At 44.4% G+C, this 23,379-nt stretch overlaps 1 protein-coding gene across 4 annotated transcripts in view; it reads left to right on the forward strand.

The window, feature by feature from the left end:
- CFAP74 (cilia and flagella associated protein 74) overlaps positions 1-20,214 on the forward strand; it is a 153,126-nt gene extending 132,912 nt beyond the window's left edge. For 2 of the 4 annotated variants that reach the window (XM_077250108.1, XM_077250109.1), the window contains exons 33-39: positions 7,347-7,502; positions 7,747-7,876; positions 12,462-12,616; positions 14,231-14,351; positions 15,977-16,104; positions 17,317-17,451; positions 20,048-20,214. In XM_077250108.1, the coding sequence (XP_077106223.1) occupies positions 7,347-7,502; positions 7,747-7,876; positions 12,462-12,616; positions 14,231-14,351; positions 15,977-16,104; positions 17,317-17,451; positions 20,048-20,146 (924 nt within the window). In that variant the 3' untranslated portion in view covers positions 20,147-20,214. The other 2 variants (XM_077250110.1, XM_077250111.1) reach the window with 2 other exon arrangements.
- Positions 20,215-23,379: the final 3,165 nt, after the last annotated feature.

The following is a 23,379-nucleotide window of genomic DNA, read 5'->3' on the forward strand; positions in this document are numbered from 1 at the left end:
ACCGTCACACAGTGCCATTTTCATCGCTACGACGGCACGATTCGTGACGTTGCAGCGTCGTATAAGTATCGCTCCAGCGTCGTAGACTGCGGTCACACTTTGCAATACACGGCGCTGGAGCGATAATTTCATGACGTATTTGCGATGTAGAAGCCGTTGGTTACTGTGTGCACATCGTATACAACCTGTGTCACACGATGCAATCATGCCGCCACAGCGGGACACTAGACGACGAAAGAAAGTTTCAAACGATCTGCTACGACGTACGATTCTCAGCGGGGATCCGGATCGCAGTAGCGTGTCAGACACAACAATATCGTAAATGCATCGCTGGAACGTCACGAATCGTGCCGTTGTAGCGATCAAAATTGCACTGTGTGACGGTACCCTTAGCTTAATTTTGCAAGAACCAGGATCAGCAGACAGGAGCAAACAGAAAGGACTGATTACAACGATGCCAAGCACCAGACTGAGAATTCAGGAAGTTAATATAGCAACACCCCTGGACTAACGACCCAGGTGGGTGCCAAACTGAGGAAAGACAATCCCAGAGTAATATCACTAGTGACCACAAGAGGGAGCCAAAAAAGTCTAATTCACAACAGTACCCCCCCTTTAAGGAGGGGTCACCGAACCCTCACCAAGACCACCAGGGCGATCAGGATGAGCAGCGTGAAAGGCCCGAACTAAATCGGCCGCATGCACATCAGAGGCAACCACCCAGGAATTATCCTCCTGACCATAGCCCTTCCACTTGACCAGATACTGAAGCCTCCGCCTGGAGAGACGAGAATCCAAGATCTTCTCCACCACGTACTCCAACTCGCCCTCAACCAACACCGGAGCAGGAGGCTCAACAGAAGGAACCACAGGTACAACGTACCGCCGCAACAAAGACCTATGGAACACGTTGTGAATGGCAAACGACACCGGAAGATCCAAGCGAAAGGACACAGGATTAAGGATTTCCAATATCTTGTAAGGACCGATGAAGCGAGGCTTAAATTTAGGAGAGGAGACCTTCATAGGAACAAATCGAGAAGACAGCCATACCAAATCCCCAACACGAAGTCGGGGACCCACACCGCGGCGGCGGTTGGCAAAACGCTGAGCCTTCTCCTGTGACAACTTTTAAGTTGTCCACCACATGATTCCAAATCTGCTGCAACCTATCCACCACAGAATCTACCCCAGGACAGTCAGAAGGCTCCACATGTCCCGAGGAAAAACGAGGATGGAAACCAGAGTTGCAGAAAAATGGCGAAACCAAAGTAGCGGAACTAGCCCGATTATTAAGGGCAAACTCAGCCAACGGCAAGAAGGTCACCCAATCATCCTGATCTGCAGAAACAAAACACCTCAAATAAGCCTCCAGAGTCTGATTAGTTCGTTCCGTTTGTCCATTAGTCTGAGGATGAAAGGCAGACGAAAACGACAAATCAATGCCCATCTTAGCACAAAAGGATCGCCAGAACCTGGAAACAAACTGGGATCCTCTGTCAGACACGATATTCTCAGGAATGCCGTGTAAACGAACCACATTCTGAAAGAACAAAGGAACCAGATCGGAAGAGGAAGGCAGCTTAGGCAAAGATACCAAATGGACCATCTTGGAAAAGCGATCACATACCACCCAGATGACAGACATGCCCTGAGACACCGGAAGATCTGAAATGAAATCCATGGAAATGTGTGTCCAAGGCCTCTTCGGGACAGGCAAGGGCAAGAGCAACCCGCTGGCACGAGAACAGCAAGGCTTAGCTCGAGCACAAGTCCCACAGGACTGCACAAATGACCGCACATCCCGTGACAAGGAAGGCCACCAAAAGGACCTAGCCACCAAATCTCTGGTGCCAAAAATTCCCGGATGCCCTGCCAACACCGAGGAATGAACCTCGGAAATGACTCTGCTGGTCCACTTATCAGGAACAAACAGTCTGTCAGGTGGACAAGAGTCAGGTCTACCAGCCTGAAATCTCTGCAACACACGTCGCAAATCCGGAGAAATGGCTGACAAGATTACTCCCTCTTTAAGAATACCAACTGGTTCTGCGACTCCAGGAGAGTCAGGCACAAAGCTCCTTGAAAGAGCATCAGCCTTCACATTCTTTGAACCTGGTAAATACGAGACCACAAAGTCAAAACGGGAGAAAAACAATGACCAACGGGCCTGTCTAGGATTCAGGCGTTTAGCAGACTCGAGATACATCAGATTTTTGTGATCAGTCAAGACCACCACACGATGCTTAGCACCCTCGAGCCAATGACGCTACTCCTCAAATGCCCACTTCATGGCCAGCAACTCCCGATTGCCAACATCATAATTCCGCTCAGCAGGCGAAAACTTCCTAGAGAAAAAAGCACATGGTCTCATAACAGAGCAACCAGGGCCTCTCTGCGACAAAACGGCCCCTGCCCCAATCTCAGAAGCATCCACTTCAACCTGAAAGGGAAGTGAAACATCAGGCTGGCACAAAACAGGCGCTGAAGTAAACCGGCGCTTCAACTCTTGGAAAGCTTCCACGGCTGCAGGAGCCCAGTTAGCAACATCAGAACCTTTCTTGGTCATATCCATCAAAGGTTTAACAACGTTAGAAAAATTAGCGATAAAACGACGGTAGAAGTTAGCAAAACCCAAGAACTTCTGAAGACTCTTAACTGACGTGGGTTGAGTCCAATCATGAATAGCTCGGACCTTGACTGGGTCCATCTCCACCGCAGAAGGGGAAAAAATAAAACCCAAAAAGGGAACCTTCTGTACTCCAAAGAGACACTTTGAGCCCTTAACAAACAAGGCATTCTCACGCAAGACCTGAAACACCATCCTGACCTGCTCTACATGCGAGTCCCAATCATCAGAAAAAAACAGAATATCATCCAGATAAACAATCATAAATTTATCCAGATACTTCCGGAAAATATCATGCATAAAGGACTGAAACACTGAAGGAGCATTAGAGAGCCCAAAAGGCATCACCAAGTACTCAAAATGACCTTCGGGCGTATTAAATGCAGTTTTCCATTCATCTCCCTGCTTAATGCGCACAAGGTTGTACGCACCACGAAGATCTATCTTGGTGAACCACTTGGCACCTTTAATCCGGGCAAACAAGTCCGACAACAGAGGCAAAGGATACTGAAATTTAACAGTGATTTTATTCAGAAGCCGATAGTCAATACAAGGTCTCAAAGATCCGTCCTTCTTGGCCACAAAAAAGAATCCCGCACCAAGAGGGGAAGAGGATGGACGGATATGCCCCTTCTCCAGAGATTCCTTGATATATGAACGCATTGCAGTATGCTCAGGTACCGACAGATTAAATAGTCTTCCCTTAGGAAATTTACTACCTGGAATCAAATCTATAGCGCAGTCACAGTCCCTATGAGGAGGCAGAGCACTGGACCTGGACTCGCTGAATACATCCTGAAAATCAGACAAATACTCAGGAACTTCCGAAGGAGTAGAGGAAGCAATAGACACCGGCGGGGAATCACCATGAATTCCCTGACAGCCCCAACTTGACACAGACATTGCCTTCCAATCCAAGACTGGATTATGAGTCTGTAACCATGGTAGACCCAAAACGACCAAATCATGCATTTTATGCAGAACAAGAAAACGAATCACCTCCCGATGTTCAGGAGTCATACACATGGTTACCTGTGTCCAAAACTGCGGTTTATTTTCCGCCAATGGCGTAGCATCAATACCTCTAACTTAGAGGGATAGGATTTACCAATGGCTCAAGAACAAAACCACAGCGCCTGGCAAATGACAGATCCATAAGACTCAGGGCAGCACCTGAATCCACAAACGCCATAACAGGGTAGGAAGACAATGAGCAAATTAAAGTCACAGACAAAATAAATTTAGGTTGCAAATTACCAATGGCGACAGGGCTAACAACCCTTGTTAGGCGTTTAGAGCATGCTGATATAACATGTGTAGAATCACCACAGTAAAAACACAACCCATTCTGACGTCTATGATTTTTCCGTTCATTTCTAGTCTGAATTCTATCACATTGCATTAAATCAGGTGTCTGTTCAGACAACACCACCAGAGGATTAGCAGTTTTGCGCTCCCGCAAACGCCGATCAATTTGAATAGCCAGCGCCATGGAATCATTCAGACTTGTAGGAATGGAGAAACCCACCATCACATTCTTAATGGCTTCAGAAAGGCCATTTCTGAAATTTGCGGCCAGAGCACACTCATTCCACTGAGTAAGCACGGACCATTTCCGAAATTTTTGGCAATACACTTCAGCTTCATCCTGGCCCTGAGAAATAGCCAGCAAGGCTTTTTCTGCCTGAATTTCAAGATTGGGTTCCTCGTAAAGCAATCCGAGCGCCAGAAAAAACGCATCAATATTCGCCAATGCCGGATCTCCTGGCGCTAGCGAGAAAGCCCAATCCTGAGGGTCGCCCCGCAAGAAAGAGATAACAATTTTAACTTGCTGAGCTGAGTCTCCAGACGAACGGGGTCTCAGAGATAGAAACAATTTACAATTATTCCTGAAATTCCCAAACTTAAATCGGTCTCCAGAGAACAGTTCAGGAATAGGTATTTTAGGTTCAGACATTGGACTACTGGTAACAAAATCTTGTATGCTCTGCACACGAGCAGCAAGCTGATCCACACTTGTAATCAAGGTCTGGACATTCATGTCTGCAGCAAGCATAAGCCACTCAGAGGTAAAGGGGAGGAAGAAAGAAAAAAAAAAAAAAAAAAAATCAGAATTTCCTTTCTTATTATCCCACTTCTGCAATGCATTAAACATTCAATGTGGGCTTGGCATACTGTTATGACCCCAATGGCAGAGGGTCTCAGAAATAAATACCAAGTCTGCAAACACAAAAAAACAGCTCATAGGGCAGTGGTAACTGGGCTGACCGTATATCTAATCCTAGCACCACAAATAGCAGCAGCAGCCGGGGAACGTGCCTACGTTGGTTCTAGACGTCTCGCGCCAGCCGGAGAACTAACTAACCCTAGAAGGGAAAAGATAGACCTTTCTTGCCTCCAGAGAAAAGACCCCAAAAGTTGGATACAAGCCCCCAACAAATAATAACGGTGAGGTAAGAAGAAAAGACAAACGTAAGAATGAACTAGGTATTTAGCAAAGAGAGGCCCACTGACTAATAGCAGAATATAGTAAGATGACTTATACGGTCAGCAAAAACCCTATCAAAATTTCCACGCTGGATATTCAAGAACCCCCGAACCGTCTAACGGCCCGGAGGGAAAATACCAGCCCCCTAGAGCTTCCAGCAAAATCAGGAATCACATTTAGTACAAGCTGGACAAAAAATAAGAGCAATGCAAATAACCAAAAATCAAGGAAGCAAGACTTAGCTTAATTTTGCAAGAACCAGGATCAGCAGACAGGAGCAAACAGAAAGGACTGATTACAACGATGCCAAGCACCAGACTGAGAATTCAGGAAGTTAATATAGCAACACCCCTGGACTAACGACCCAGGTGGGTGCCAAACTGAGGAAAGACAATCCCAGAGTAATATCACTAGTGACCACAAGAGGGAGCCAAAAAAGTCTAATTCACAACAGTACAGCCATGAGTCTTCTTGTGAATGATGCAACAAGTTTTTGACACCTGGATTTGGGGATTCTCTGCCATTCTTCCTTGCAGATCCTCTCCAGTCCCGTCAGGTTGGATGGTGAATGTTGGTGGACGGCCATTTTCAGTTCTTCCCAGAAATGCTCTATTGGGTTTAGGTCAGGGCTCTGGCTGGGCCAGTCAAGAATGGTCACAGAGTTGTTCTGAAGCCACTCCTTTGTTATTTTAGCTGTGCGCTTAGGGTCATTGTCTTGTTGGAAGGTGAACCTTCAGCCAAGTCTGAGGTCCAGAGCACTCTGGAAGAAGTTTTCATCCAGGATATCTCTGTACTTGGCCACATTCATGTTTCCTTCAATGACAACCAGTCGTCTTGTCCCTGCAGCTGAAAAACACCCCCATAGCATGATGCTGCCACCACCATGTTTCACTGTTGGGATTGTATTGGGCAGGTGATGAGCAGTGCCTGGTTTTCTCCACACATACCACTTAGAATTATTACAAAAAAGCTCTATCTTCGTCTCATCAGACCAAAGAATCTTATTTCTCATAGTCTTGGAGTCCTTCATATGTTTTTTAGCAAACTCTATGCGGCCTTTCATATGTCTTGCACCGAGGAGAGGCGAGAGGCTTCCGTCAGGCCACTCTGCCATAAAGGCCCGTCTGGTGGAGGGTTGCACTGATAGTTGACTTTGTTTAACTTTCTCCCATCTCCCTACTGCATCTCTGGAGCTCAGCCACAGTGATCTTGGGGTTCTTCTTTATCTCTCTCACCAAGGCTCTTCTCCCACGATTGCTCAGTTTGGCTGGACGGCCAGGTCTAGGAAGACTTCTGGTGGTCCCAAACTTCTTCCATTTAGGGATTATGGAGGCCACTGTACTCTTAGTAACCTTGAATACTTGTAGATTGTGAGCCCTCGCGGGCAGGGTCCTCTCTCCTCCTGTACCAGTTGTGACTTGTATTGTTCAAGATTATTGTACTTGTTTTATTATGTATACCCCTCCTCACATGTAAAGCACCATGGAATAAATGGCGCTATAATAATAAATAATAATAATAATACTGCATAAATTCTTTTGTAACCTTGGCCAGATCTGTGCCTTGCCACAATTCTGTCTCTGAGCTCCTTTGCCAGTTCCTTTGACCTCATGAGTCTCATTTGGTCTGACATGCACTGTGAGCTGTGACGTCTTATATAGACAGGTGTGCGCCTTTCCAAATCAAGTCCTATCAGTTTAATTACACACAGCTGGGCTCCAATGAAGGAGTAGAACCATCTCAAGGAGGATCACAAGGAAATGGACAGCATGTGATTTAAATATGAGTGTCTGAGCAAAGGGTCTGAATACTTATGACCATGTGATATTTTAGTTTTTCTTTTTTAATAAATTTGCAAAAATTTCTACATTTCTGTTTTTTTCTCAGTCAAGATGGGTTGCAGAGTGTACATTAATGAGAAAAAAATAACTTTTTTGAATTTACCAAATGGCTGCAATGAAAGAAACAGTGAAAAATTTAAAGGGGTCTGAATACTTTCTGTACCCTCTGTGCTTCAATGCCCTGAACATGGGATAAGCACCATAGCTTATCAGGAGAACTATACTACATTTCTAATTGGATGTATTTTCTATTATTATTATTACACCTACCTAGATATTGGGATAGGATCTCTGAGATGGGAATACCCTGTAGACAGCTCACAGAATAAAGTCTAGGATTTACCATAATGACCAGTTCTGTTGTATTTTTGGTGTTTTATTCTTCTAGTTCTTTGAGAATCTGGAGGTGCGCACGCGGCGAGCAACGCTGACATTAGGAATTAAGGGACGCGGTTTAGCTCCTTACCTGTCCTGTTCACTGGATACAAAAATGCTGAATATGGGATATGTTCTAGCTAAAGATAGCGCTACATCAATATTTAAGGTAAACTATTTACACGCCACACGCCAGTCTAATCAATGCGACGTCTGTAATAAGCGACTGCAATTATTGTGTGTAAACATGGGATTCATTTACGCACACAGTGTGATAATGCTTACATAGAGCTACTGTGTGCGGACGATATCCGGGAGCGCCATGTTTTCCCTTATTACCTAGAGCCCTCTGATTTCTGATTATCAGCACTTAGAATTAGTTTGGTGGATAATATATGTATTTTTTATTACAGCTACACAACACGTCCACAGTGCCCGTGAATTATTCCATCAAATTGGGGAGTCTATCGATGACTCACTATGAAGAGATGCAAAAACTTCCAAACTTTATCTCTTCACAGAAATCGTTAGCCAGTTTGGTCGGTAAATACTCGTTCTTCTTAATGAGTCAAATCTCCTTGGTATAGGCAATTATTATCTGATCACTGGGTGCGTGACTTCTACGCGCGTTTCGCGTAGGCTTCCTCGCGAAACTGAGGAAGCCTACGCGAAACGCGCGTTGGGGCTGCGTCTTTCAAAGCACGTGCACGGACTTACCTGGGTGAGACATTATTGGTTATATCATGTATTTGGCATAGAGTTCTGGATACCCTATTTTGGGGTCACAATTGTGGTGATCTATGTGGCTTGAATTCACCCTAGATCTTTCCTGCAACTGGTGATATATGCCTAAACATACATAGTGTCAGTTTTCCCTGGGTTTACTTATATATATGCTATTGGTTTGATTTATGTCTGTGTCCTTCACTAGTTGATTTGTTTGTCCTTAATACATTTCTTATATATATTATTCTGTATTGTTGTCTGAAACTTCTTATTTTTTACCAATAAAACAATTGATTTTATTTTTCGGGTTGCTTGGTACTCCTTTTCTTTTGTCTATAAACTCCTTATTAATATTACTTGCACTCCCTCATCTCCTTCTTTTAATTGTGCCCTGTGGAATCCACAGTCTGTATGTAACAAGCTTCCCTTCCTGCACAACTACTTTCTGAACAACTCTCTAAATCTATTGGCCCTCACTGAAACCTGGATCCAGGATTCTGAGACTGTCTCCCCTGCTGCCATTTCCCATGGTGGCCTACAATTCTCCCATTCCCCGAGACCCACAAACAGACCTGGTGGTGGAGTCGGCATACTCCTCTCCCCACAATGCACCTTCCAGGTCATCCCCCCAACTCCATCACTCTCATTCCCTTCTTTTGAGGTTCACACCATTAGGCTGTTCGGTCTCCCCTCCCTCAGAGTTGCCGTCATATACCGGCCCCCAGGCTCACCCACCCACTTCCTGGACCATTTCGCTGCCTGGCTGCCACACTTCATGTCCTCAGAACTCCCAACCCTTATCCTGGGAGACTTCAACATCCCCATAAACAGCCCCACTTCTACATCTGCATCCCAGCTTCTATCACTAACCACTTCGCTCGGCTTCTCACAGCTCTCAACCTCTGAGACACACACAAGGACGGTAACACCCTTGACCTGGTCTTTGTCCGGCTGTGTTCACTCTCCTACCTAAATAGCTCACGGCTTCCCCTCTCTGATCACAACATTCTCTCCTTCACGCTCACAAATCCTCGCCCACCCCAGCACACTCATAGCTACCATTCAGTCAGAAATCTACAAGCCATTAACCCTCATACACTTTCAGACTCCTTACACTCATCACTGTCCCCAATCTCCTCTTTTTCCTGTCCTGATCTGATGGTACATCACTACAATGACACTCTTAGAAGCACCCTGGACCAAGTAGCTCCCCTCACCCTCAGAACCTCCAAACACAGAGTAAAACAGCCCTGGCTCACATCGCAAACCCAATTTCTCCAGCGATGCTCTAGGAGTGCTGAATGCTTATGGAGGAAAACTCACACAGCAGAAGACTTCTTACACTTCAAATTTATGTTAAAAACCTATAACTCTGCCCTTGACCTCGCCAAACAGACCTACTTCACCACCCTGATCTCTCACTAGCCAACAACCCCAAGAAACTTTTTGACACCTTTCAATCCCTCTTCAGGCCAAAAGCACAAGCCCCCATCACAGACATTTGTGCTGATGACCTGGCCTCCTACTTTATAGAGAAAATAGACAATATCCGTCAGGAAATCCGCTCCCAGACACCAAGTTCAGTGACTCCCATCCCTCCCTGCATCTCCCCTGGCTCACTCTCCACATTTGATCCTATCACAGAAGAAGACGTCTCCAGGCTCCTCTCTTCTTCTCGTCCGACTACATGCACTACCAACCCCATTCCCTCTCATCTCCTCCAGTCTCTCTCTCCAGTCGTCACTACTCACCTAACTACAATCTTTAATCTCTCACTCTCCTCAGGCATTTTCCTATCCACCTTCAAACACTCTATCACTACTCCATTACTAAAGAAACCTGCTCTCGACCCATCCTGCACAAATAACTACAGACTGGTCTCCAACCTCCCCTTCATCTCTAAACTCTTGGAATGCCTAGTCTACTCCCGCCTTACCCGTTACCTCTCCATTCACTCCCTCCTAGACCCTTCACAGTCCGGCTTCCGCCCCCTACATTCGACATAAACTTCACTCATCAAAGTGACCAATGATCTTCTGACAGCAAAATGTAACGGTGACCACTCTCTGCTCATTCTTCTCGATCTTTCTGCAGCTTTCGACACTGTTGACCACCCTCTCCTACTCTCTAGGCTCCAGTCACTAGACATTAAGGACACTGCTCTCTCCTGGTTCTCCTCCTATCTTTCTGACCGCTCCTTCAGTGTTCTGTTCTCTGGCTCCACTTCATCTCCTCTTCCTCTCACTGTCGGGGTACCTCAGGGCTCAGTCCTTGGCCCCCTTCTCTTCTCCCTCTACACTGCCCCAATTGGACAGACCATCAGCAGATTTGGCTTTCAGTACCATCTTTATGCCGATGACACACAACTATACACGTCATCCACTGACCTTACCCCCGCTGTACTACAGAACACCAGTGACTGTCTGTCCGCAGTCTCCGACATCATGTCCGCTCTCTATCTGAAACTCAACCTTTCCAAAACTGAACTTCTTCTGCTCCCACCATCTACTAACCTCCCTAAATCTGACATTTCCCTCTCCGTGGGTGGCACCATAATAACACCCCGGCAGCAGGCGCGCTGTCTGGGTGTTACGTTTGACTCCGATCTCTCCTTCACATCCCATATACAATCTCTTGCCCGCTCATGCCGCTTACACCTAAAGAACATCTCAAGAATCCGCCCTTTTCTCACTATGGAAACAACAAAAACCCTCACTGTCGCCCTGATCCACTCTCGCCTGGACTACTGCAACACTCTATTAATTGTCCTCCCCCTTACTCGACTTTCCCCTCTCCAGTCTATCCTTAATGCAGCAGCCAGGGTTGTCTATCTAGCTAATCGTTACTCGGACGCGTCCGCTCTTCGCCAGTCGTTACACTGGCTGCCCATTCATTACAGGATACAATTCAGAGTACTTGTTCTCACCCACAAAGCTCTCCACAGTGCGGCACCCCCTTACATCTCCTCCCTCATTTCTTTCTGTCGGCCTAACCGACCTCTGCGCTCTGCAAATGACTTGCGACTAACCTCTGCACTAATCCGTACCTCCCACTCCCGACTCCAAGACTTCTCCCGTGCTGAGCCAATCCTCTGGAATGCTCTACCCCAAGATATAAGGACCATTCACAATCAGAGCGGCCTATCACATTCCCTAATCAGTCATTTTATGTTTGTGTGTGTGTAGCCCATTCACTACTGCCATCTATCCCCCACCCCCTGAAGATGGCTGGACCATCATTGTAAATACATCATTGTAAATACACACCTGTGCTTTGTATCTCCCCCACCTCATTGTAGATTGTAAGCTCTCACGAGCAGGGTCGTCTTATTGTGCTTTAACTATTGTGTTGTTAATGTTGTTACTTATGACTGTTGTGTTTGAAACTGTTAAACTGTAAAGCGCTGCGGAATATGTTGGCACTATATAAATAAAGGTTATTATTATTTATTATTATTAGATATTAGATAGATGATAGATTAATATATGATGGATAGATAGATAGATAGATAGATAGATAATAGATAGATCGATGAAAGATAGATAATAGATAGGTAGATTGATAGATAAAAGATAGATGATAGATAGATAGATAATAGATGATAGATAGATAATAGATAAATATATAATAGATGGATAGATAGATAATAGATGATAGATATGTATCCAGAAAATGAAGAACTAAAGAACTGAAATGTCGCCATGATGGGCCATTAAATAGAAGCTTTTGTTTTCACTTTGAATTTTGTGCTGCCTCCAATTTTATGGATATATATTGACAGTTTGGTGGATACCTGGGGAGCTTGGCACCCAAATAGCATATACTAGCACAAACAAAAGTACTAATCTAGATGGCAACCTTAAGGTATTCTCGAAAGCTTGCAATTTGTTACCATCTTTTCAGTTAGCCATTAAGGTATCAACCACTGAGGACTTTCTGTTCTAAATATTTTTCAACCCGAAGGTTGTAATCCACCAACCTATGGTAAATAAGAAAAAGGCAAAAAAAAGTGCGCAACAATAAGTAGCAAAAAATTGCTGTATTTATTGGCTCATGTGAACAGGTAGCAACGTTTCAGTTCAACCCCAAGTAAGCTTGATAAACTCTGACGTTGCCACCTGTTCATATGAACCAATAAATACACCAATTTTTAAAAAATTTTGGTACTGATTGCTGCCCACTCCTTTGCCATTTTGGATGGCTGCCTGAATGGATGGATGGATAATTAGATACATACGTACATAGATAAGAGATAGAATAAATATTAGATAGATATGTACATACATAGATAGGCAGATAGATATTATATGGTTAGGTAATTAAATTAGATAGAGATAGATAGATAGATAGATAGATAGATAGATAGATAATCTACCACAGGTCTCATACTCTGCCATTTCAGGCCCACAGAATTACAACGGGCTCAGCGTTTTCAGTGTGACTCCTGTAGAGGGCGCCATCCAACCTGAGAAAACACAAGACTTCACAGTGTTGTTCACACCAGACCATGAGAGCGCACTGTACTCGGACATCCTCACGGTGGAGCTCTTCGGTAAGGTAAGAAAAAAAAGCACAAATTATAGTTTCTCTATTTTTTTTTCTGTGAAACTATGCCACATCTAATGTAGATCTAGGTCATTTTCATTTTTATTAAACAAATATAGAAATAACAGACACACATCAGGCCTGGAAATACACAATACGGTCAGCTAGATACAGTTCATCATGTGTGTCCCACTTATTACCTGTTACATTAATGATACATAAATGCATAATGTCCCTGACACTGACCCAATTGCTGACTTATTATCCAACCCTAATGAGGTTTAGGTCAGGATCCAGCCATTATTGGATCTGTCTGTACTTGGTTCTCTGTAGAGAGGATCCCACAACTTGGATAAAAGCAAAGAGAATAACCTTTGGAGGACATTTTTTATATATGGCACTGTGCAAAAGTTTTAGGCACGTGTGGAAAAAATACTGCAAAGTAATAATACTTTCAATAACAGATGTGTTACTATATATCCCCTTCACCACCTTGCTTTTTTTTTTTTCATCTTTGTTTTTGCCTTCCCTTCTTCCAAGAGCCATAACTTTTTTATTTTTCCGTCATATGAAGCCTTTTTTTTTTTTTTTTTTGCACTGTTGAATAACACCATCCATTTTATCATGTTATGTACTGGAAAGCGGGGGAAAAAATTCCAAGTGCGTTGAAATTGCAAAGAATAGGTTTTTTTAGTGTTGAAAAAAAATTCTGAAATTTGTAAAAAAAAAAAAAAAAAAGCATTTTGCTTGTATCACCATTTTTTGAGACCCATAACACTTTAAATTTTTGGCATATAATGCTGTTTGATGGCTTATTTTTTGCACCCTGAGTGGACATTTACACTGATGTCATTTCGGAGTAGATACGATGTTTTGATCACCTGTTATTGCATTTTATTGCAATGTTGCGGTGGCTAAAAAACTCAAAATTCTGGTGTTTTGATTTTTTTTTCCTCATTGCACCATTTAATTAATTTTCATTAATTTACTTTATATTTTAATAGATTGGAATTTTATAAACACAGCAATACCAAATATGTGTATTTTTATTTATTTTATTTTTAAAGGGGGATTAGAATTTTTGTGTTTTTTTTATATATATTTTTTTTACTTTTTACTGCATTTGGTAATCTCCTTAGTAGACTTGAAGCTATGATCGTCCGATAGCTTGTGCTATATATACAGAAAAATCACCTTCTCCTATGAACGCTGGCTTTCAAAAGAGAATCTTAATGACAAGCAGGGGGGTCTTCAGCAGACACAGGCACGCCGATGGGCGTGTGGAATAACGAGCCCCTTACCGGTGCTTGTCATAGATTGACAGCAGCATTTAACAGGTTAACAGCCTCAAGTGGAGCTCCGCTCCACCCGCGGCTGTCAGAGGCAGATGATGACTGATAAATCAGCTATCACCTGCCAGGAAAGATGCTGAGTCGGCAAGCAAGTACGCATCATAGTCAGGAGCTGACATATGACATAAATGTATGTCATATGTCATGACGGGGATATATGAATATAGAGGTATATATGCTCTTATGTATGAGCGAGGCTCACAATCATTTGCAATCTGTAGAAGACGGGGATTATTTTATCTCCTTGTTTTCACCTTCTGGCTTTTCCTTCCAGCACATCGCACACACCATTCACTTGAAGGGAGCATCAAGGAGTCACATCATGTATATTGAGGGTGGCGATCCTATAGATGTTCCCACTGAATCCCTTAGCATAGTCCCAGAAAATAAAGAAGGTAAGTTTGGTTCTCTCTGATCAGTAAAGAAGTGTATTCTAATAATATGTTGTGTTTATGATCTTATAAACTGATGAACGCAACAATATTTGTATTGAGGTCTCAGGGGTACTGTTTCCCCTAGTGAAGACCGCCAGCTGGCAGAGAGAGAGGCTTATAGGCCCAATCAGTGCTCCCTGGGTAAAAAAGGTATGCAAATGTCTCCTGCATGAGGATATAAAGCTAGCTGTCTAACGCCACCTATTGGAGGCAGCATGGTGGCTGTATGTATGCGCCGGCAGATTGGTGGCTGTATGTATTATGTGCGGATTGCGCGGTGGCTCAATATATGGTCGGGCATCAGTGGCTGTTTGTATGTGCGGATTGCTGCGTTGCTGTATAGCGGCTGTATGTATGCGCCGGCAGCGTGGTGGCTGTATTTATACGCGGGGAATGTGGTGGCTGTATGTATACGTGGGAAATGCTGTGGCTGTATGTATGTATACGTGGGCAGCGCGCTGGCTGTATGTATGTATACGTGGGCAGCGCGCTGGCTGTATGTATGTATACGTGGGCAGCGCGCTGGCTGTATGTATGTATACGTGGGCAGCGCGCTGGCTGTATGTATGTATACGTGGGCAGCTTGGTCTTTGTATGCATGCGCTGGCAGCGGGGTGGCTGTATGTATATGCGGGTAACACATTGGCTGTATTTATATACGAGCAATGTGATGGCTGGATGTATGTATACGTTGGCAGTGTGGTGGTTGTATGTATGTATACGTGGCCAGTGTGGTGGTTGTATGTATGTATGTATACGTGGCCAGTGTGGTGGTTGTATGTATGTATACGTTGGCAGTGTGGTGGTTGTATGCATGTATACGTGGCCAGTGTGGTGGTTGTATGTATGTATACGTGGGCAGTGTGGTAGCTTTACAAAAAACATACTTTTATGTTAAATTAGAATTTAGATTTTGAGCCCCAATGGGGATGGGGAGCAATGTGCTTGATAGCAATATCTCTGTACAGCGCTGCAGAATATGTTGGTGCTATATAAATGTTAGTATGATGCTAATGCACAATGTCAGTAATTCATTGAACCCTCACAGCCATAGATTCATGGACCAAAGTTTTCTACCCAAAAAGCGACCACTTTATCTTTAATGTTTAATCTTTTGGGTATTCCCTAAGAATATGCTGAAATAAATCTTTCTCTAGTTCCTGTTATTTTACTAATGGAGACACATTTCACCACTGCCTTTTCTCACGTTGTATTAAATGCTGTGCCAGTTATTGCATTATTCATGTGTTTTATATGTTCTGCTCTATATATTTTAATTCCCCCGCTGTCTTGAGACTGGTGGCATAAGTCTAATATCCCCATTGACGTCAATGGCGATCTCTGGCAGACCTCATCTCTCAAGTGGCTGTGCGTGGAGCATATAGAAAATGCAGTGTTTTCCGAGTCTGACATCACACTTGTTTTCTTTGCAAACAGAAGATGCTGGAAATATGTTGTTATGCCGCTACGTAGCACTTAGTGTGTGGACTGAGCTTTAATGCCCTGCTGCACCTGTCCACTACCAGAGAGCGTTACCGCTCAGCAGATGTACGTGTAATAATGACTTATTTACCAAACTTCTTCAGAATCGGATGAACCTGTGAGTTCTCTCCTTGTGACCCTTCGGTGTACGCAGACGGAGGATGACATGAGATCAGCTGTCAGAGAACTGTATATTGGCTGCATACGTACATTACTATCGTCCGCCAAAAAGGTAAATAATTTTCCTATTTAATACCTTTTACTCTGTGTTTTGTGAGACCTTTGGCCCTTGTAAACATGGAAAAGAGCAGCCAAAATGATGGCAGAAATCAGCTGTTGGCTTCTGGCACTCAAGTATCCATGAACACGGGGTGTGCTGACGACCATATCCGGGACTATTTAAATTTGGGCTTAAGAACGAAAGTGGCAGAGACCGCTCCTGCCTGCAGTTCAGCAGCTTCTGCTGATGTGACGTCAACAGAGCAGCAGCTTCTCACCTGTCCTGCTCTGCTGACGGGATGAGACTGCCAGCATCATGCTGGTTGACAGCTGGCTCCCCACTTCCTAACTGCGGGGAGCCAGCTGTCAATCAGCATGATGTTGGCAGACATGTCCCGTCGACAGAGCAACCCCAGAAGAGGAAGAGCTGCAGATGAATCACCAGGAGGAACAGTTGGTGATCTCTCTGAGCCGGCGCCAGGTAGAGCAGGCAGATAGTTGCCGCTCTTAGCAACTACTTGCCTGTTAATTTTTAGGCCCATAGTAAAAATATATATATAATTGTCCTGGACAAGACCTTTAATGATTGGCCATCCTCATTCAATTTGCATTTGTCCATGTAAAAGGGCCCTTAAACAAACGCCAATAGACTTGTTATATTGTTGATCAAAGCTCTTTTTGGGCAGAAATCTGTCGGTGTAAGCACAGCTTTCATCTCTGCCACATAGTCGGACACCTATAAAATATGTGGTGTTTAAAAGTTGGGAAACAGATTTTACATTGGGATCCAAGACCTTGAAGTTACTCCTGTGATAAAGATGAAAATTGTAACTTTATCTTCACCCAGCATGGATCAGAATTAAGCTCCATATGTGCCATTAAAGGGGGCTTGTGCCATGAACAAAGTACATTTTAATCAATAGATCTTGGAATAAAAAGGAGTGTCACAATTGGATGTGTTAAAAAATTGTTCCTGTGCTGAGATAATCTTATAAATATGTTACCTACTATGTACTGTGTAATGACTGTGTCTGACCATGCAGAGCTGCTCCAGTTCATGGTTGGCACATGCAACAATTCCTGGCCAGGGGAGGAAGAATCTGTGATTATACAGACGACATAGCAGTGGCTCAAACCTGCTTTCCATGATGTAAAATTTTCCCCTAGCTGTTTTATCACAGGAGCGAGTGTTTCTGTCCCATTTTCGGGCACTCTCTGTTTTCAGAATGTAGAATTTGTCTGGGACAACGTGCAGCTCTTACAACAGAAGGGATTCACCATCGAGCCAGTGAAAGCGGTGGTAGATGCCGGCCAGCGGAAAACTGTATCTATTACTTGGAGACCCCCTGCTGGATGTGATGTAGGTAAACCCTGGGTGGGAGTTAGGTCACAAAGAGGAGATAAGACGTGTATATGGTGAAAATGGAGATTCAGCTGCAGGCCTAGTGGACAAATAAGACCCAGATAGCGTGTGGTTTCCAGTCATCTACAGAGCATGAGCGATGATCTAATGGACAGCAAAGGCTTCTTTCACACTTGTGTCGTGTGACGTACGTCGCAATCCGTCGTTTTGGGAAAAAAACAGATCCTGCAAATGTGCCTGCAGGATGTTTTTTTTCCCATAGACTTGTATTGCCGACAGATCGCGACGTATGGCCATACGTCGCGTCCGTCGTGCACTGGATCCGTCGTGTTTTGGCGGACCGTCGGCACGAAAAAACGTTCAATGTAACGTTTTTTCGTACGTCGCGTCCACCATTTTCTACCGCGCATGGCGTCCGGAACTCCGCCCCCTCCTCCCCGGACTTCAGAATGGGCAGCGGATGCGTCGAAAAACTGCATCCCCTGCCCACGCCGTGCATAATTTTCACAACGTGCGCCGGTACGTCGCGCCGACGCTTAGCGACGGACCCGTACCGACGCAAGTGTGAAAGTAGCCTTATAGGAAAACACTAAGCCGGCACATATCGTGTCTGCATCTCCTCTGACCTAGGAAATCCTGTGACATTAATGATGTCAAGGATTCCAGGATATCACCTGAATGCTGAAGGAACAGGTCTCATATTTTGGATTTCGGTGCTCAGAATCATATGGAGTGGAGTTTCTGCATTGATTAAACGTCTCACATGATGGAAACGTTTTGCTGTGGATTTGTTCCTAAGAGCTCGCTCACACTAGCATATAAATCGGACCAGTGTAAACCGAGACAAAAATTGGATTGCACTCGGACCTGTGTTATTCAATGACGCAGTGCAGACCTGCTTGTTTTTCCTCAACTGTATTCAGCACAAGAAAAAAAATGAATGACAAGTGAGAAAAAATCTTCCCATTCTCTTGGATGAGAATGGGACCGATTTTAATTTGTTTTGTTTTTATACGCCAGTGTGAGTGACCTCTAAGGGTATGTGTCCACGGTCAGTAAACGCTGCTTGTTTGACGCTGCGCAGAGCTGCAGCGTCAAACACGCAGCGTCCAGATGTTCCAGCATAGTGAAGGGGATTTTATGAAATCCCGTGTCCACTATGCGTGGAAACACGCATCCGACTTCCCTGCGACTCCGGACATGCTGCGCGTCTTTTCAGATCGCAGCATGTCCGTGCTACCTGCGGCGACGCTGCGGCGCCGCAAGTAATATCACAGGGTGCTATGCGAGGGTGCGATGATCCCGGATGTGTACAGTTAACACATCCGGCATCATTGCGTCCCAGAAAGGGGGTGGGGCTTAGCGTCGAGCGACTTCACCGCTCCGGCGATACCGCCGGCCATCCTGACCGTGGACACGTACCCTAAATCTGTAGCAAAATCTGCGTGTGTATGTTTTCTTTGCAGCAAATTTCACCCTTTGCCTTGCCCAAGATGAATTTTGTTGCAAAAACCTGTCAAAAAATCCACAAATTACAATACTGAGGACTCTGCAGATTTGAGAATTAGTACTGAAATTAACATTTTTTTCTGTGTTTTTTTTTTTTTCTTCTTTTTAAAACCCATTCACATGTATTGTTTCATCCTCTGACATTCAGTGTAGAGTTGTGCACCAAAAGCCCATATAAAATCAACCACCCTCTTACTGGATGGAGGCCAAAAGTGTGTTCTAACTCTGCATGCACTTTCTCATACAGAGGGTTATATATATATATATATATATATATATATATATATATATATATATATATATATAGTGTGCAGATGCCTTATTTAGACGTCCGATTTTCACAGATAGCACGCATACCTGTCAGTCTAATTTTTTGAGAAGCCCCTGTATGTGTAGCAGAACTCATGATCTATAAACGCCGGCCATCTGCCAGCGTACATAGGAGGTTCGCAAAGACAGGCACTGGGGTCTTCTATCATTTCAACCTATCAGTGCCCCACGGTCTCGTGATAGGGGCATTGATGGGCGAGTGTTGTGACTCGCTTCTGACTGGCGCATGTTAAATGCCATTCGGTGATTAACAGAGACATTTAACTTGATAACAGCCAGGAGCAGATCTCGGATCCACCCGAAGATGTTAGAGGCACACGACCGCCCCCATCAAAGGCAGGGACACGACCGATGATGTGTATATATATGTCATTGGTCGTGGAGGGGTTAAAATTTGCCCCAAATTCTGAATATGCGAACGTGAGTGCACTCAGCAGGAGACGATACAGTGGTATGTGGAGTCCATGCAGGACTGAACCATGGCGCTGATGACCCTTAGTATATGGTGCTGTGTGCTGGATTATGGGGTCATTTATCACTAAAGGCAATGGAAAATATTCTTCTTATTGTTTTTTGTTTTTTTTTCTATAATGGCCTGATCCATCAGATGCAATAAGTGGGGTCACATAAAAGTCAATGGGTGCTCAATTACAACTCAAAGGCTGCACAGCACCATAATATATTCTTTTGCATGATTCTATACACGGCATTGCGTGCCATGCTGAATTCTTTTTTTTTTCTTCTCCTTTTACAGCCAAGTAACCCTATAACGACAACCACAAAACTGACATTGAAAGGCGATATAGTTGAAACGTACCAGGTTATCCTCACAACACAAGTGGCGTCATTATGAAACTAAGAAACACTAGCGCTAAGTCACCTGAACTGCTGATTATTAATAAATGGAAAACTCACTAATAATTCAACGCCTGGAAAAAATAAAGCACCGTTTGTTTTCTAAATAGGATTACACTAATTCCTTCTCCACCCAATACTTTTTATTAAACAGGAGTTTCCTCAAAGACGGGCAATGGGGGGGAGGCACCTGAGCGTAGACATGTAGACTGCAGTATAGCGGAATATCCCATGTGTGTAATGTATATGTGGCGGGTTTATGTGTATTTCCGTATAATTTTTTGTACATTTTCTGTTGCTTCCTAGGAATGAATGAGGCATTATTTTAAACTCTGCCATGTAGTTCCTGAGTTGTGGTCTCGGGACCACCTTGGATCGGAGGCTTGGTGTTTACATATATATAGGTCTATGGACTTTGAACATTATGGGCATATTGGAAATGCATAACAGGGAAAATTGCTCATAGCCATACATATCACCTGCTAGGCCATATGACACCATATCCATTTATCCTCTAATGATACTCCTTTTTTCTAGCGGTCTTTAACTAGATTTATTCTACAGCGCCTCTTTTTTTTAGCATCGCTGTACAGTAAGGATGGTGCTGCAGCCAGCGTTAACTTATATCCGCTCATTGGCGGAAAGCTGTGATAGGATTATCAGAGCGGATATTGCGGTGATAAGCCTATACCAGCAGTCAAATTTTGTCCCTGGTGTCCTTAGACAGTTCTTTGGTCTTGGCCATGGTGGAGAGGTTGGAGTGTGAGTATGTGGACAGATGTCTTTTATTCAGGTAATGAGTTCAAACAGATGCAATTAATACAGGTAATGAAAGAAGAAGAAAAACTAACAGGTCACTGAGATCCAGAATTCTTGCTGGTTGGTCGGTGATCAAATACTCATTTCATGCAGTAAAATCCAACTTAATTATTTAAAAATCATACAATGTGATTTTCTGGATTTTATTTTTAGATTCTACCTCTCACAGTAGAAGTGTACCTACGATAAAAATTTCAGACCTCTCTATTCTTTGTAGGTGGAAAACTTGCAGTGTATCAAATACTTATTTTCCGCACTGTAGCTGAGTGTGTGCCTCAGAATCCAATGTATAGCTGGCAGCTTTTCATTGGGGTTGACTTGGTGATATAGCAGAGCTAGGTTTGTGATAGAGTCCAATGTAGTACTGTTGGTGGTGGTATAGCACAGGTGACTCTGTGACAAACTCGAGTCTGCTATATCTCTGTGGCCAAGATAAAACTAGACAGTGGTATAGCAGAGATACCCAGTAATTCAGCAGAGCAGGGTTTGTCGCAAGTGTCAAGGTAGAACTGACTGTGGTATAGCAGTGCTACCCAGCGATGCAGCACAGCTGTGTTTGTCAAGTTCTAAGTAGGGAAGCTGTCCATAGTAGAACCTGGATGCCAACTACCTGAATGCTCAGCTGGCATCCCACCATCTGGAAGATTGATTTCATAGGTAGGTGTCGCTTTGATATTCTAACCCAATGCATTGTGGAGTTGTAGAGAGATTCAGGGAAAAGGAGTACGACAGTGAGCGACACTGGATCCAGGAGAGGTGTAAATGGAGTTCATTTTTTCTTCATTGGTGGTTTGTTAGGCTGTATCTAATAATCATTCTGACCCTGGAGTAAAAGAAAATCACTGTTCATGCACTGACTTACTGACTTCCAACAGAACTTGTGGTTATATACTTAGCAGCTAACGTCAAGAGAGGGAGCAGGAGGAGGGACGGAGCAGGAGGAGGGACGGAGCAGGAGGAGGGACGGAGCAGGAGGAGGGACGGAGCAGGAGGAGAGAAGGAGCAGGAGGTAGGACGGAGCAGGAGGGACGGAGCAGGAGGAGGGACGGAGCAGAAGGAGGGACGGAGGAGGGATGGAGCAGGAGGAGGGATGGAGCAGGAGGAGGGACGGAGGAGGGATGGAGCAGAAGGAGGGACGGAGCAGAAGGAGGGACAGAGCAGGAGCAGAGACGGAGCAGGAGGAGGGACGGAGCAGGAGGAGGGACGGAGCAGGAGGAAAGACGGAGCAGGAGGAGGGATGGAGCAGGAGGAGGGATGGAGCAGGAGGAGGGACGGAGCAGAAGGAGAGATGGAGCAGGAGGAGAGACGGAGGAGGAGGAGCGACGGAGGGGGGACGGAGCAGAAGGAGGGACAGAGCAGGAGGAAAGACGGAGGAGGGACGGAGCAGGAGGAGGGATGGAGCAGAAGGAGGGATGGAGCAGGAGGAGGGACAGAGGAGGAGCGACGGAGGGGGAATGGAGCAGAAGGAGGGACGGAGCAGGAGGAAAGACTGAGCAGGAGGAGAGAGAGCAGGAGGAGGGATGGAGCAGGAGAAGAGAGAGCAGGAGGAGGCACAGAGCAGGAGGAGGGACGAAGCACGAGGAGAGAGAGCAAGAGGAGGGAGAGCAGGAAGAGGGATGGATCAGAAGGAGAGAGAGCAGGAGGAGAGACCGAACAGCAGCCTAACCAATCATGAGACAGGATGTGGGTTATATTCCTTACTGGAAATTTGCATTGAAAGTTCCCACAGAGTTATTTTAAAGCCCAATAACATTCTTTCAATTCAAATGTCGCCAGTTTGTAAAATAAATAAAATGATTGTGTTTTTGTTTGTTCTTTTGTTTATTTTATGATTTTTTTTCTTTGGAAGTAGCTAATAAAAACAAATCTTTTGCAATGCAAGCTGACTGCTAAGATAATAATGTAATAATGAAGGGCAGCTTTATGATTCCCTGTTTTCCTGTAAATTGTGTACTGCATTAACTTTTGTGTGCCGTTTATTAGTCATTATGTACAAAAGGTAATTGTATTAACCTCTACATATAAGCCAGCTTACATCACTGAATGCTGCATGGCACTGGGTAGAACTTTCTGTATTAATATGTTGGAAAGGTCAGCAATCAAACAAACCTGGAAGTATTTCTGTGGAGCTGCAAAGGTGCAAGTCCACTTATACAGACAAGTGCTGGATTATGTCCAAGTTACCAGACCGTAACTTTTGAGCATACAGGACACGTTTTGACTGTGTTTCCTGGAGTCTTCGAAGGAACAAATATGTTTTCTATGACTTCTCCATTACATAGTAGATAATATTGTGTCTTAGGCTAGGTTCACATTGCGTTAGAGCAATCCGTTTAGCGCATAGCGCTAGTGGATTGCGCTAACGCAATGTTTCTTTAGGGTTCGCGTTCATCGTTCCCGCTAGCGCAGATC

Source organism: Ranitomeya variabilis, chromosome 4, assembly GCF_051348905.1.
Source record: "Ranitomeya variabilis isolate aRanVar5 chromosome 4, aRanVar5.hap1, whole genome shotgun sequence".
In the NCBI taxonomy this organism is placed as follows: domain Eukaryota; kingdom Metazoa; phylum Chordata; class Amphibia; order Anura; family Dendrobatidae; genus Ranitomeya; species Ranitomeya variabilis.